The 15776-nt window shown below is 37.3% G+C and overlaps 1 protein-coding gene across 1 annotated transcript; it reads left to right on the top strand.

Annotated features, from left to right (window-relative positions):
* The first annotated feature begins 1166 nt into the window (after positions 1 to 1166).
* LOC118011163 (olfactory receptor 1020-like) lies at positions 1167 to 3884 on the top strand. The gene is made up of 2 exons (XM_035005719.1): positions 1167 to 1205; positions 3135 to 3884. Exons 1-2 carry the CDS (start codon positions 1167 to 1169, stop codon positions 3882 to 3884), a joined length of 789 nt encoding a protein of 262 aa, XP_034861610.1.
* Positions 3885 to 15776: the final 11892 nt, after the last annotated feature.

Raw genomic sequence — 15776 nt, 5'->3', positions numbered from 1 at the left:
AGAAAGGTGGGTGATAAAGGACAGAGATGCTTCTAGATAAAAGTTTGAATGTCCCATTTATCTAGTCATTCCTAGTCAGCTTCTACTTAACCTTACTTCCAATTGGAGACAGCAGCCCTGGGTAGAATTTAGGGGAACTGGATTCTATTCCTGACAATGTCACCAAGTGTCTGTGTGTGTACTCTGGATCTTTGTATGGCTAGCTCCACTCCATTCAGATTCCAGATTTTAATGTCAACTCCTTAGAGAGGCTTTCCCTTCCACTCTACCTAATGTTGCCCCTCCAAACCCTGCACTCTTTCTATTTCATTAGCTTGTATATTTTCTTCATAATTTTATTAAAATTTTTAATTTATTTGTTTGTTTACTGTTCATCCCTTCCTTTAGATTGAAAAGTCCATGAGATTACCCCTAGTGCCTATCACATTGCCTGGAACACACCAAGCACCCAATGAGTATTAGTTGAATAAATAAATGCATGCATGCCCAAGAACAATGTACCTAACTTCTTTGTAGCTTGGATTCATCATCTGTAAAATTAAGAGAAATCATTTTGATTATTTCCAAGATTAGCATGACAACAAAGAATAGGCTTATAAATCCCTTGAAAAAACTTTAATAATCTTTAATTGTATGACTCTACATTTTGAAAAAACAGAATGGATACAACAGTAGCATTAGAATATTGTAGACCTATATTTAAATATAGATTCTGCCATTTAACCAGCAATGAGATCTTGAGCAAAGCATTGGAGTGCTCCCAGCCTCAGTTGCCTGGTTTGTAAGATGGGAATGATAATAGTAGTTTTATCCTAGGGTTGTTAAGAAGATTAAGTAAAATAACTCATATTAATCATCCAGCATAATGTGTGGCACTTATTAGGTACTTTATTATTGGTAGCTATTAATATAGTCAGTATAATATTAAAATAATAATATAAAATATTATATAAATTGTATTAATATAAGAACTTAACAACCAGTACTATATATTGTGGAAACTTCAGTTCCCAAAGATGGCCATAAAGGTGACTCTAGTGGAACACCAGTTATAAGCAGGCAGCCACAGCCTGAGAGTGGCAGAAGGGCATCAGACATTTACTTACAATTTGTCAGAGGCTAATCTAGTTTTCTCTTTCAGGGTCTGACTTGGAGCCCACAAGAAGATGGAGGTCAATGTTGTGAAAACCAAGGTGGACTGGCAGGTGCCAGGGCAGCTTTTAGGGAGGAGCAGGCTCCAGAGGAGCAATTTAAAAATTGTCATACAAGTTTTTAAAATTTGATTTGATTTTCCCATTACATGCTTTCTGAGTATTGACCCTGACTATATTCACACTTTACAAGTATTTTCCTACATACTTTCATTGGATCTTTGCAGCAATCCTGTGAGATCAGAAAAGCAAGTGTTATTGTTCCCATTTTATAGATAAAAATCCTATGACTCAGAAAGGACTTGCTGAAGCCTCTAGAGCTAAAACAGTACAGAATCAGAATTCAAACCCAAGTGTTCTGACTCTAAATTTAATGATGTAAATCCTCTGTGCAATGCTATATATTGTCCTTCACTATCCCAGCTCTTAACAGGAAAAACAATATTAAAATAATATACAGTTAGACAAACTGAGGGTTACAGAATAGAAGGGGGTGAGGTATGGGGTAACCGGGTGATGGGTATTAAGGAGGGCACGTGTTGTGATGAGCACTGGGTGTTATATGCAACTAATGAATTGTTGAACACTACATCAACTTATGATGTACTATATGCTGGCTAACGGAACATTAAATAAATAAATAAATAAATAATAAATATCTCAACTGAAAAAATATACAGCTAGACACTGGCAATCTCCCTGATTAAGAGAAAAGATAGAAATGGCCCTAAGAAGAATTAAACATTCTGATTTCTTAAAGAGCTATTGGCGAAGTAGCCCCCTATGTTCTGATAAGGACATGGATGCCATGTTTTTGAAAAAGGAGGGGTCAGAAGCTGTTATCTCTCCCAAGTGGGAGGAATACTGTAGACAGGACACCTGGGTCCCAGTTCTAGCACTTACACCAAATCTCTGGGAAACTATGGGCAAATTGCTTTCCCTTTAGAGGCCCTGGTTTCTGGGTTTCTCCATCTTTAAATCTTAGATAAAAGTAGCAACTCTTACCTTTTTTGCTGCTGCAACATACACACTGGAGAATTACAACACAATGATCAGTAACAGGAGCTCAGTTAGGAAGGGATACTTTGCAGGGGGCAAGTGGGACACTCTAAAAGAGGCTTGTGTGTCCTTTGAACAGACCTACCAGGAGATTCCCCCAATCATAATAATAGTTAATATTTACCACATGCTTATTGTGTGCTAGGTGCTTTACATGAATTATCTTATTTAATCTTCACAGTAAATTAATGACATAAGAAATATTTGGTACTCTTGTCTTAAAGATAAGGACACTGAGTCTCAGATAGGTTAAACCCAAGGTCACACAGCTAGCATGTCATAGAATTGGATTCTAACGCACATATAATTGACCCTAGAGCCCTCTTACCTCTATATTATATTGTTTGATATTCCCCTTCTAGTCATCCCCTGCTGTTCCTCAAACACACAACTGATAATGAAAAAACTAATAAATTTCTAGAGTTGCTCCCGTATCTAAGATTTCTGTCCTGGACTTTATGCTCAGGTTAAGCTTTGACTGAGAACAGGTTCTGTGTTAAAAAGAAGGGTGTAGAAGGAGGAAGGAAATTAGAATTCATTAAGGACCTACTCTTCTCATGCCTTGCTAGACATTGTACATACATCCACCATCACCTTTAGTTTTTACAACCAGTCTTAGAAGATTGGCGTTTTATCCCCATTTACAGAGAAGGCTCAGGTTAAGATACTAGCCCAAGACCACAGAGACAATAGTGGCAAGACTGAGATTCAGACCCATTCTTCAGGCTCCAGATTCCATCCTCATGCCTTTAAACCTTATATCCAATAGGTTAGAGGATGGCAGAAATGAGTAAGCCAGAATGAGGCCATAGGTGACACACCAGTATGTTATGTCCTAGGTAGCCAGGGCCAGACTCCGCTTGTTTCTGTTTAAGGACTTGAGCGGTACACGTCTCACTATTGTCATGCATGTTCCCTTTGCAGACCTGTAGTGGCCCAACGGGTGCAGGCAACGGCAGCAAGTTGAGTGAATTCTTCCTCGAGGGCATCACTGATGATCCACAGCTTCAGCCTATATTCTTTGCCCTCTTCTTCCTAATCTATGCAATCCCAATGCTGGGAAACCTGGGCCTCCTTGCCATTATTGTGTTCAGCCCTCGACTCCACACTCCCATGGATTTCTTCCTCAGCAACCTATCTTTTATTGACTTCTGTTATTCTTCAGTCACAGTTCCAAAAATGTTGATGGGGTTTTTCTCTGGTTGCCAAACAATCTCCTTCTCTGGTTGTGTGGTACAGACAAGCTGCTTTGTGATCTTTGCTGTCACTGAGTTCTTCCTCCTGGCTTCCATGGCCTATGACCGCTATGTGGCCATCTGCAACCCTCTGCTCTACCATGTCATCATGTCTCCAAGGTTCTGCTGGCAGCTGGTGGCTGCCAGCTATGCAGTGGGCCTAATGAACATGGTGCTCCTCATGAGCACAACCTTTTATCTGACCTTCTGTAAATCCCATGTCATCACTCACTATTTCTGTGATATCCCTCCCCTTTTCAAACTCTCTTGCTCTGACACACAGATCCTCCAACTTCTCCTCTTTGCCTGTGGTGGCTTTAATGTGTCTGTGTCCCTGATAATTGTCCTAGTCTCTTATGCATGTGTCTTCTTGGCTATCATCAGAATCCCCTCAGCCCAGGGAAAACACAAGACATTCTCCACTGAGCTTCCCACCTGACTGCTGTCAGCCTATACTATGGGACCATGGCATTCATTTACTTGCACCCATCCTCTGAGTACTTACTAGGCAGAGACAGGCTGGTCTCTGTATTCTACACAGTGGTCATCCCCATGCTTAACCCCATGATCTACAGTCTGAGGAATAAAGATGTAAAGGAAACATTTGGAGATATTCTCAAGAAGGCCTCACAATTCTCCCTCCCCACACCCAGATTTCCATGTTGTCAAATGCAGTAAAGAAAGGGTAGTAAAGAGGAGAGGGAGGTGACATATATTTGGCCACTCACCATGTCCCAGGCATTATTCTAGGAATTTTAAATAGATTATGCTTTGAATCCTCTTCATAACTCTGGAAGTCAAGTATTATTATCTTCATTTTATAGATGAGGAATCTGAGACCCTGAGAGCTTTGGTTATTTGCCCAAGGTCACATAGCTTGTATGCAGTGGAACTTGAATTTCAATTCGGCACTGTTTGACTCTGAAACTCCCTTTCTATTACATTACACTGTTTCACTAAAGGCAAGATGCCTCTCTCTCTCTTTTAAAGATTTATTTATTTATTTGGGAGAAAGAGCATGTGTGTGAGCGAGTAAGGGAGGGGCAGAGGGAGAAAATCTTCAAGCAGACTCCCTGCTGAGCTGGAGCCTGACTTGGGACTCGATCTCACAACCCATAAGATCATGATCTGAGCCAAACCAAGAGTCAGACGCTTAGCCTACTGAGCTCCCCAGGTGCCCCAAGATGCCACCCTCTCTCTTTATCTTGAGTCCAGGGTTTTGAATTTTTTTCCCTTTCTGGTAAATCTGGTCCCTAAAATTTTTAATAGATTTAGCCCCCTAAGACCTATTCCCTTTCCCATAGCCAATTTTCTACTTCTGGCTTTGGATCATGTCTAATCAAGTCACTAAATTAATTGAATGCCTATTGCATATAGAGCCCTATACCAGATGCAGGGTGGAGACAAATCACAAGGAAGAAAGCTATGGCTATTTATCTTTTGGCAGCTTCCAACTCATTTAGGGAAGACAGAAGATCCCACCCAAAAAGGAACTGAATTATGACTTTTTATTTAAATTGACATTTATTGAGTTTTTTCTATGTGCTAAATGCTAAATCAGTTATTTCATAATCCTCCCAAGAACTCTGTAATGTAGGTACAATTGTTGCTCCCCTTTTATGGATAATTTTAATATTTAATTACAGTATTAAATATTAATTAATTAAAAATGGTTAAGTAACCCACTCAAGGTCACACAGCTAATGAATGGTGAATACAGGATTTGAATCAGGCCTGCTGGTCCAAAGAGTTTATGTTTTTCCACTTTGCTATCCCACCTCCTGGATTACTAGGATGCCTATCAACAAGCACCAAGAAATGTAAGTTGTGAAGCTGGGACTCAAGTCAATGGAAGCAGGATGTATTTGGTTCATAAGAGAGCATCTAGAAAGAGATGGGTAGTTTGAATAAAGTCTATAAAGAGTGAGGAGTGGTAGGAATGGCTGAGTAATGAAGGGAATGAGGAGAACTGGGAATCAAAGACTAAGACAGAACAATCTAGATGCTTAGAGGGCTGGTTTGGAAGAATGGGCAGTTAGAAGCAAAAGATATTGATGAAATGGGGAAATAGTTGGGTAAACACAAAAAATATTAAGGAAATGGGGAGATGGTTGGGTAGGGCTTGTATACCTTCTTTGAAGGTCTTACTAATATCTAATCAATCACTTACCACCATAGGTGGGTAAATTTCAAACAGAGCTTTGATTTCCCTAATTGACCCAAGATGGCTTTGAGCATATGGTTGTTAAGAGTTGTGGTAAAAGTCATATTTTATGGAGGTTAAGACCTCTATAAAACTTTACTCTGTTCTCTGTCTACAGTTCACATTCCTCAGATTGGCTAGACAATGAACAAATTTTGAGTCCTTGGTCACAAGGGGTCATCAAGGGACTATTTCCTGACTGAAAACTTATGTTCAAGTTAGTTTGGGTAAGATCTAAACAAGTGTGACCTAGTGAAGTCACTTCAAGTCTAAAGGCAGCCAGACATAGAGGAGGATTTTGCATGTTAACACCGTATTGGGAATTCCTCTGTCCTAGAGCAGGATTTTCTCTATTTTATCATTTGCCTGGACAATGGCAGTATCCTTCTAACTGGTCTTACTGCCTCCAGGCTTGTTCCTGACTGGTTTATTCTCCACTCTGCTGCCTTATGATTATTCTAAACAGAAGTCTGACCACATCACTGTTCTACTTTAAACTCTTCAATAGCTCTTAATTGTCCTCAGAATAAAGTCCAAATCCCTTAACTTACAAGGCCTCCACAGTTAAAATCTTACCTCTCAGACCTTATCTTTTACAGCTCCTCTTCCCTTCCCTGCATCTCATATCCTCCCCTTTGCACTTACAACTTTCCTCATTTACAAGTCCCTTACTTTTCATCAGTGAAGAATCCTCCTCCTCATATTTCTAACCAAAAGTGTTTACTCCTGGGGTGCCTGGGTGGCTCAGTCGTTAAGCATCTGCCTTCGGCTCAGGTCATGATCCCAGGGTCCTGGGATCGAGTCCCACATCGGGCTCCCTGCTCGGCAGGAAGCCTGCTTCTCGCTCTCCCACTCCAACTGCTTGTGTTCCTGCTCTCGCTATCTCTCTCTCTGTCAAATAAATAAATAAAATCTTTAAAAAAAAAGTGTTTACTCCTTCCTTGGAATTTTAGGACCAATGATTGCAGCATACAATCATCCTATACTCCTATACTGCCTTATTCTATTCCACTTTTCTTACAACCATATCTTGCCTCCTCTACTAGATTGTATGCCTTGGAGGGGAAAACCGAGGTGTCTCAGAAATATGTAACCTAGTACCTGGGACCAAGTTGGCATTCAATAAATGTTGTTTATGGGAAGAATAATGGATTTGTGTGTACTGCATCTTTGGGCTTTTCCATGGGCATGTATGTCTACTTTTGAACCCTCTGAAAAGTCCAGAGGTGTGTTAGTAATCCATCCCCTTTCCTTTATCAATATTCTATCTCCTCTCCAATATTTACTTCTAGTCTGACCTTTTCCTATGCCTCTGCCCCCAGCATTATAACTCAACATTTGTAAATCCATTGCTTTCTGTTGATTTGATGTATGTGTATGTGTGTTGTATTCTTAGCTAAATTAAAATTCCTTAAGGTAATGGATCACATCTATATTTGTCCTTCCCAGTAATAGTGAGCCATGAAAAATAAATGTACATTAGAGGATTTGTGTAGAGCTCAAAGCAGGACAGAGTTAACTAGATATGATTTTAAGAGAGAAGTAGGGAGCTAGCATTTATTGTGGGCCTACTAAATGCCAGACACTATGATAGATCCTCTGATTATCTCATTTAGTCATCACAACAACCTGATTTAAAATTTTTTTTAAATTAAGACTTTGTTTTTAGAGCAGTTTTAGGTTCATAGCAAAACTTAGGGGAAGGTACAGAAGGTTCCCATATTCTCTCTGCCCCTATATACATATTCCACATTGCCAACATCCACCCACAGAGAGGTACAGTTGTTACAATTGTAGAATCTATATCAACACATCATAATCCAAAAGCCATAGTTTACATGAAGGTTCACTCTTAGTGTTGCACATTCTATGGGTTCAACAACCTAATTTTATCCTGATTTTATACAGGAGGAAAAGGAGTATCAGAGAAGTGGCGATGTGCTCAGTTACACATACACAGCCAATATGGGGTAGAGTCAGAATTTCAAACTCAAGACTGAATCCAGAGCCTGTGTGTTTAACTATTTTACCAGTCTGCATCAGGGTGATCATTTCACTTTACTTAAATCCTAGATTTGTCATGTGCACTATGACATCAAGACACTGTGCGATGAACACTGAACTGAGTGAATAGCAACACATTTTGTTTAGATTGAGTTCCCACATAACATATCTGAGGCACAACGGAAAGAAAAATAAGGAACTCAGGCAAGCAGGAAGGAAGGGAGTGAGGGAGGGAGAGAGAGAAGGAGAGAAGAAAGTATTTAAGCAGGAAAGAAAGAAAGAAAATATCCTGAAAAGTCTTGCCATCTCTTTCTTTCAGAAAGTGTACAGGTGGGAGTGGAGGGTCACCATATCATCTGGTTTCTTCTTAGGAGTCTTCCCTGAAACTAGACCCAGGAAGGAGAAAGAGAGCTTTTCCAACAGTCTCTTGCTCAGAAAATACCATTTCTCATAGGAAAAGTACCAAAACCTCTGGAAACATATTTTAAGAAAATGTCCCTTGGCAGTGTCTAGAATTTTTAAATATTTTACCAGTAGCAATGTGTTCTTCAACTTCATGAGGCTCTAGGGCCCTAGAGCCCCACTTAGCTAAAACAAAGATTCTGAGGTCTGGCCCCTGCCTTGTTCTATTATTGCTCACTCTACCCCCAAACCATTCTCCCTTAGATAAATTGAAGAAAGCTCCTAAGACATGCTCATTCTAGAAGCAACTGCTTTTCTTGGTGAATAGGATGACTCCTAATTATCACTGGTCCTGCCTAGGTAATACAACCTAGTCAACTTGATGTAGTATTTCTTGCTTGGGCTTTATTTTGGCTGATATGCCTCACCCTCCAAAACTAAGCCATCTTGAGGGTAGGGCTTGGATTTACTAATAATATGTATAATGACCAAGGAAGAGCACCTTTGGCTGATTGAGTGACTACAATCCCAGTATCTATTGTTTTACCCACAATTTCTCATTTCATTTTACAGATGAAGAAAATGAGGCTCTGAAAGATGAAGCAATGTGACAGAAGAAGAAATGTGACAAATCTTTACTACTAGAGAGGAAATTTTAACATACCCCTCTCAGAAACTGATAAAGCAGATATGTAAGAAAATATAATATTAAACAGCACAATTAGGAACTTTGAGTTAATATATATATACAATACATATCTAATCCTGGACCCCAAAATACAGGATATACATTATTTTCAATCACATTTACAAAACTAGAACACAAGTAAAGTACCAAAGGAAGTCTCAATAAATTCCAAATAAGCAATATCAAATTAATAACATTCTTATAAAGATGCAATAAAAGTTAATAAAAAATATCCAAAAAGCGGATGTACAGAAAAAGGAACACTTGTGCATTGTTGGTGGGAATGTAAATTGGTACAGCCACTGTGAAAAACAGTATGGAGTTTCCCCTCAAAATTAGAAATGGAAATACCATATGATCCAGGGTTGCCTTCATTGCTCAGTCGGTTAAGCGTCTGACTCTTGATTTTGGCTCATGATTGAGCCCTGCACTGGACATGGAGCCTGCTTAAGATTCTCTCTCTCCTTCTCCCTCTGCCCCTCCTCTCTCTCTTTTTCTCTCTCTCAAAAAAAAAAAAATGCCATATGATCCAATAATTTCACTAGTGGGTATTTACCCAAAGAAAATGAAAACACTAATTTGAAAAGATATACGCACCTCCATGTTTACTGCAGCATTATTTTGAAAAACTCTATGTATTTGGACAAAAATTTCTTCTAAATGGAATAAAGAAAAAAATTAACTACAGACAATTATTACTGAATGACATATTAAAATGTAGAGTGTAACTGATGTGATATTCAACTGATGCGACACAATGTGTGTGATATGAAACAAAATAACTGAATATTAATAGATTAAGAATTCAATTCAAAAAGTTAGAAAAGAACCAAGAAGCAAGCCAGAAGAAAGTATAAGAAAGGAAATAAATATCAAAAGAAAAATTAATAAAATAGGAAACAAAAATTTAAAATGCTTAATAAAACCAAAACCTAATTTTTTAAAAAGCTTAATAAATAGGCAATACTCTGATAAGATTAAATAAGTGAAAAAAGAATCAAGACCTGAATAACCATTATTAGCAATGAAAATGGGGGCATTACTAAATAAATATTCATATTTTTAAAATAATAAGAGTATGCTATATAATATTGTATGCCAATCAATGTGAAAACTCTGATGACATGGACAATTCTATAGAAAAATACAAATCAACAATTTTATTCAAGAAGAAATTGAAAATATGAGTAGGCCACTGGACATTGAATAAATTCAATCAGAAACCAACATCTCTGCCATCAAAGGCACCAATCCCATATTTTAGGTAAGTTTTATCAAACTACTAAAGAACAGACAATCTCTACATTATATAAAATATTCTGGAGAACAGAAAAAGAAGAAAAGTTTCCCAATTCATTTTATGAATTTAGTAAAACCTTGATACCAAAGCCAGGCAAGCTTGTTAGAAAGATGAAAAATTATACCCCAATCTCACTTTTGATAAGTCTCAAAAGTCCTAATTAAAATACCAGTTAACTGAACTCAACAAATGTATAAAAAAAGTACAATATAATCAAATGGGCTTAATTTTAGGAATTAGGGGATAGTCTAATTTTAGAAAATCCATTACACAAGTCACTACTAAGCTGATCAAAGAAAAACAATATGTACTCATCTCAGTGGATTTAAAAAATTAAATTCAGCATCTCTCTATGGACAAAAAAAACCCTCTAAACAAATCAAGAATAGAGGGAAGTTTAATCTGACAAAGGACATCTACCAAAACCTACAATAAACAGTATACTTAATGCAGAAACTTTAGAAACATTTTCATCAGAGCCATGAACAATATGAGGATACCACCTCTCCAAATTACCATTTAACATTGCATTGGAAAGATCATTGTCAATTCCATAAGACAAGGAATAGAAATAGATTTAAGCATTGGAAAGGAAGAAAGTGTCATTATTCATGGGCTATCTGACTACACAGAGAACAAAAGAGAATTTTCAGACAAATTATTTTAACTATTTAGGGAGTTAATCAAGGTTGCTGCATAGAAGATGTTTTTTAAAAACTAATAATATGATGTGATGAGCACTGGGTGTTATACGCAACTGATAAATTGTTGAATACTATCTGAGACTAATGTACTATATGTTGGCTAATTGAATTTAAATTTTAAAAAATTGATAATAGTCCTATAGAGTAGTTGGGGCACCTGGGTGGCTCAGTCGGTTTAACGTCTGACTCTTGGTTTCAGCTCAGGTCATGATCTCAGGGTCATAAAGTCCAGCCCTGAACTTTGCACTCAGCAGGGAGTCTGCTTGAGATTTGTTTTCTTTCCCTCTGCCCCTCCCGTGCCTGCTTTCATTCTCTCTCAAATAAATAAATCTTAAAAATAAGTCCTATATAGTAGTAAAAACAATTAGAAGGTATATTTTTTACAAGTTACCATTCACTAGCTAAAATTTTAAAAAATTATAATGTCAAGTGTTGTTGAGGATGTGTGACAACTACTAAAACTTGCATACATTGCTGGAGGGAATGCAAAATGCTATAGCCACTTTATAAAACAGATGGGCAATATTTTATGAAGTAAAACATACATTTACAACATTATCCAGCAATTCCACCCTTGGAATTTGCCCAAGAGAAATGAAAACATGGTCACACAAAGACTTGTCATGTGAATGTTTATAATAGCTTTCTTTATTATAGCCAAGACCTGGAAACAGCCATGCGCTGGTGAATGGATCAACAAACTGGTATATCCATATAGAAGAACACTACTCAGCAATAAAAAGGAAACTACTGAAACAAACAAAAACATGGATAATTTCAAAAACATTATGCTGAGTAAAAAGCATAAAAAGACTATATACTATACAATTCCACCTATATGAAATTCTAGAAGAAGTTATATTATTGTGACCAGATACATATCAGTGGTTGCCAAGGACCCAGTGTGGGTGGAAAAGACTCATTTCAAGGGGCATGAGGAAACTTTCTGGAGTGGTAGAAGTGTTCTACATCTTGCATGTGACAATTACACAACTGTATTCATTTGTCAAGACTCATCACATTATAATTGGTGAATTTTATTGTTTATAAATTATACCTCAATAAAGCTAGTTAAAATAAAGCTACCATTTGCAACAACAAGCAACACTATTAAGTAACTAAGTATAAATCTAACAAAAGATGCCCATGATCCTTATGGAAAATATTGTAAGCACTGTTGAAGGACATAAAAGACTTTAATAAAGGGAGATAAATATCATTTTACACATAGGAAAACTCATTAAATTAAAGATGTCCACAGTCCCAAAAATTAATCTATAAGTTCAATGAAATTCCAAACAAAGTTGCAAAAGGATTTTTAAGGGAACTTAACAAGCTTATTCTAAAATTCATATGAAAAATTAAAGGACCAAGAATATTCAAGACAATTATAAATAAGCACAAATAGGGAAGACTTATCCTATAGATATCAAGACTTAGACAACTAGAGTAATCAAAAAAGTGTAGTATTTGTGTAGAGGGAGGCAAACAGACTCAGACACAAATCTGAGAAAATAAGTAACCTTGATATATGACGGAACTGGCATTGTAGATCATGAGAGGAAAGGATGAATTATTTAATAAATGGCATAAGAATATTTGCTTGTTTACACAGGAACAAATAAAATTGGTTTCCTACATTGCATCATATACATAAATAAATTCCAGATGGATTTAATAACTAAATGTTTTTAAAATTTTTTGCATTTTAAAAGACATTTAGAATAATATATGGTATCAAGGTAGGAAAGGATTTCTTGAATAAGTCACAAACAACACAAATAGTAAATGATTGATGAATTTGACCACATCAAAAAAAAAAAAAAACCCTCTACCCTTCTATGTTATGTTATAATAAACAAAGTTAATAGGCAACTGACAGACTTGGAGAAGACATCTGCAACAAATATATACCAGACAGATACAGACTACATAAGTGACCACCTTTAGTAAAAAACAATCCAAACTAACAATGGACAAAATATTATTGGATAATGCAGAGAAGAGAAAACATGCTTTTATCCTTGCTAATAATCAGGGAAATGCAAATTAAATTAGCAGAGAGATACTATTGCATAGACACCAGATTGCCCCAAATAAAAACATCTGCTAATACCAAATGTGGGCAAGAATGCGAGGAAATAGATACTGTTATATGCTGCTTGTGGGAATGTGTGTTTTTACACCTACTTTATTTTTTTAAGGATTTTATTTATTTATTTGAGAGAGAGAGCACAAGCAGAGGGAGAGGCAGACAGAGGGAGAGGGAGAAGCAGACTCCCCACTGAGCAGGGAGCCCAATGTGGGACTTGATCCCAGGACCCTGAGACCATGACCTGAGCCGAAGGCAGACGCTTAACGGACTGAGCCACCCAGGCGCCCCTACACCCACTTTAGAGAGCAATTTGGTAGTACCTAGTGAATATGAAAATATGAGTATGCTCTGAACCAACAATTCAACTCTTAGGTACCTTAAAGAAATCCAAGAAACATATTCAAGGATATTCAGTGCAACATTGTTTGTAATGACTAAAGTTTATTAACAGAAATGTCCATCCTTTTCTAGACCAAAACATTTTTAGGTTTTCAATTTATAAGAATCTTTCATCCTCTTATTAATCCATCCAGTGCAACCTCAAAGCAAGAATGTGAGAAAAACAATTCCAGTTGCAGGACTCTTCTTTTTAGCAAGTAAGCTATAAGGAAAAACAAACCCACAGTATTCAGTATAACAAAAAGCAAGGTAAATCAACAATGAGTAAATGAGAACTACATGTATCAACAAGGACAGGACTGGGAAAAAACAAATGTAGAGTGGGGGGAAGAAAGCAAGTTGCAAAAAGTTATGATGCCATTTGTGCAAAATTTAAAACATACAAAATATTACCATGTATTGTTTATGGATACATTCATATGTAGTAGAAGGATAGAAGCATAAACATGGAGGATACACATCAACTGTAAGATAATGGGTGCCTCTGGGGCTCAAGAGAAATGGGGTTGGAGACAAAAGGAATTTTCACTGTACTTACAATGTTTTATTTCTTAGAAAAATAAGCTCTGTAACAAAAATAAATAAATAATGACTTATCCATATGCCAGAGCACTATGCAAATGTTATAATGAATAAGACTGATTTGTGTTTGCAGATACAGAAAGATCTCTAAGATAAATTAAAAAGCTCTGTAGAATTATTATGTACTGTGCAATAACTTTTGAGTAAATATGAAAAATGTAAATGTATATAAATGCTGGTATAAGCATACAAAATTTCTTGACGCACCCACAACAAACTGTTGATGGTAGTTGCCCCTGGAGAGAAGGACTGGTGGTCTGGAGTTGAAAGGAAGATTAGTTATACCGTTTCAATTGTTTACTATGCACAAATTATGTATTGTTGATTAAACTGAATTTTTGAAAAATTCATGAACTTAAAATCAAAGACCTGATGCCTTGTGTGATCTCTAGGTTAGTATTCTTTGTGTATTGAAGATTACATAACATTTATTGGATTTTCTTTTAATAAAACTTCCCACTGGGCCTTTGTGATGAGCAAGCTGGCAATTAAGTAAGAGGTGTCACTTCGGTGAGCTGTCCAGCTGAAAGATTTTTTTTTTATTTCCCTCAAGGCCAAGACCTGTATCTGAGACATCTTTGCACCTCCCACAATAACTAGCACAAGCCCTTGCTTGTGTTAGTAAATTATACCCATACATTTATTCCTTCATTTGTTCACTCATTTATTCATGCAACAAATGTTATTAGAGAACAAGTATATTTCGCTGCAAAGTTTTTCAAGAACTTTGTACTTTAAACAGCTTTCTCTGGGATGGCCAGGTATTTAGGACTGCTGTTGTTCTATGGGAAATGTGAGTTGACATTAAATAAGCAAGTCACACATGACTTTCAGGATTATGATCCATTTGTATGTTTGCAAATATTCAAAAGAATTATTTTCTGGGGCACCTGGGTGGCTCAGTTGGTTGAGTGACTGACTCTTGATTTGGGCTCAGGTTATGATCTCAGGGTCGTGAGATTGAGCCCAAATCAGGTTCTGGGCTGGGCATGGAGCCTGCTTAAGATCCTCTCTCTTCCTCTCCCGCTGCCCCTCCCCCACCCCTGCTCATGCGTGTGCTCTCTCTCTCTCTCTAAAAGAAAAAAAGAGTTATTTTCTTCCAAAAAATACTTTTGATAAATTTGAACAATGATGAAGGGAGAATATGGTCTTAGTGACAATGACAATGTTGTTACTATTGTCTGACCATTGCCTCTCCTTTTCCAATGACCCCCATACTCTCCTGAATTCCTCTCCTCCCTGGACTTCCTGCCTTGAGTCTCTTCCTTTGCCCCTAATTTATCATTTGCATAGCCACCCAAAGTATATAGCTTTCTAAAATACAAACATGACTATGCCGCTTCCCTATTTAAAAACTCTTTAATGGCTTCTTATTGACTTCAGGATAAAGTCCATGCTCTTTAAGATGGTGTACAGGGACCTCTGTGCCTATCTATTTCTCTGCCTCCTTTGCCATCACTCCTTAAGTGGGTGCATGCTAGTTTCTCTAACCGAAACTCTCTCCATCCCCTTATTGGCTTGAAATATTTCTATTCATCCCTCAAAACCCAATGAGCTGTAAAGATTAATGAAATAATAAATGAAAAAGTGCTTTGAAAAAAATAAACAAACTAAAAAAATCCCAATGCAGATGGTGGGCCCTCCAATAGACCTTCACTGTTACTAGTTCCTCTGCAAACCGATCCCCAAAGTCCTTTCCCTGTGCTACATCTACATGTTATACAGAGTCCTATTGTTGCATTCATTATATTGCAATTCCATCACTTTCTTTACACATCTGTCACTTCCACTAGTCATTGAGCTCTGAAGTCATGAGTTCAGCTTCCCAGCCTTTCTTTACCTTTACATCACCAGCATTCAGAGTACTGCTGAACACAGAGGGACCCAATATAGTTTGTGAACTTCAAAACCAAATGATGACAATGATGGTGGCCTGGGGTAACAGCCAGTGGTC

The sequence above is a fragment of the Mirounga leonina genome, unplaced genomic scaffold (assembly GCF_011800145.1).
Source record: "Mirounga leonina isolate KUSES-001 unplaced genomic scaffold, KU_Mleo_1.0 Mir_101664, whole genome shotgun sequence".
Classification (NCBI taxonomy): domain Eukaryota; kingdom Metazoa; phylum Chordata; class Mammalia; order Carnivora; family Phocidae; genus Mirounga; species Mirounga leonina.
Note: the sequence above shows the minus strand (reverse complement) of the source record. Positions and strands in the feature narration are given on the sequence as shown.

Coding starts and splice junctions, on each gene's coding strand:
- LOC118011163 (XM_035005719.1), top strand. CDS start 1,167: ATGGAGGTCAATGTTGTGAAAACCAAGGTGGACTGGCAG. Junction 1,206..3,134: donor AAACCAAGGTGGACTGGCAG/GTGCCAGGGCAG, acceptor TTCCCTTTGCAG/ACCTGTAGTGGCCCAACGGG.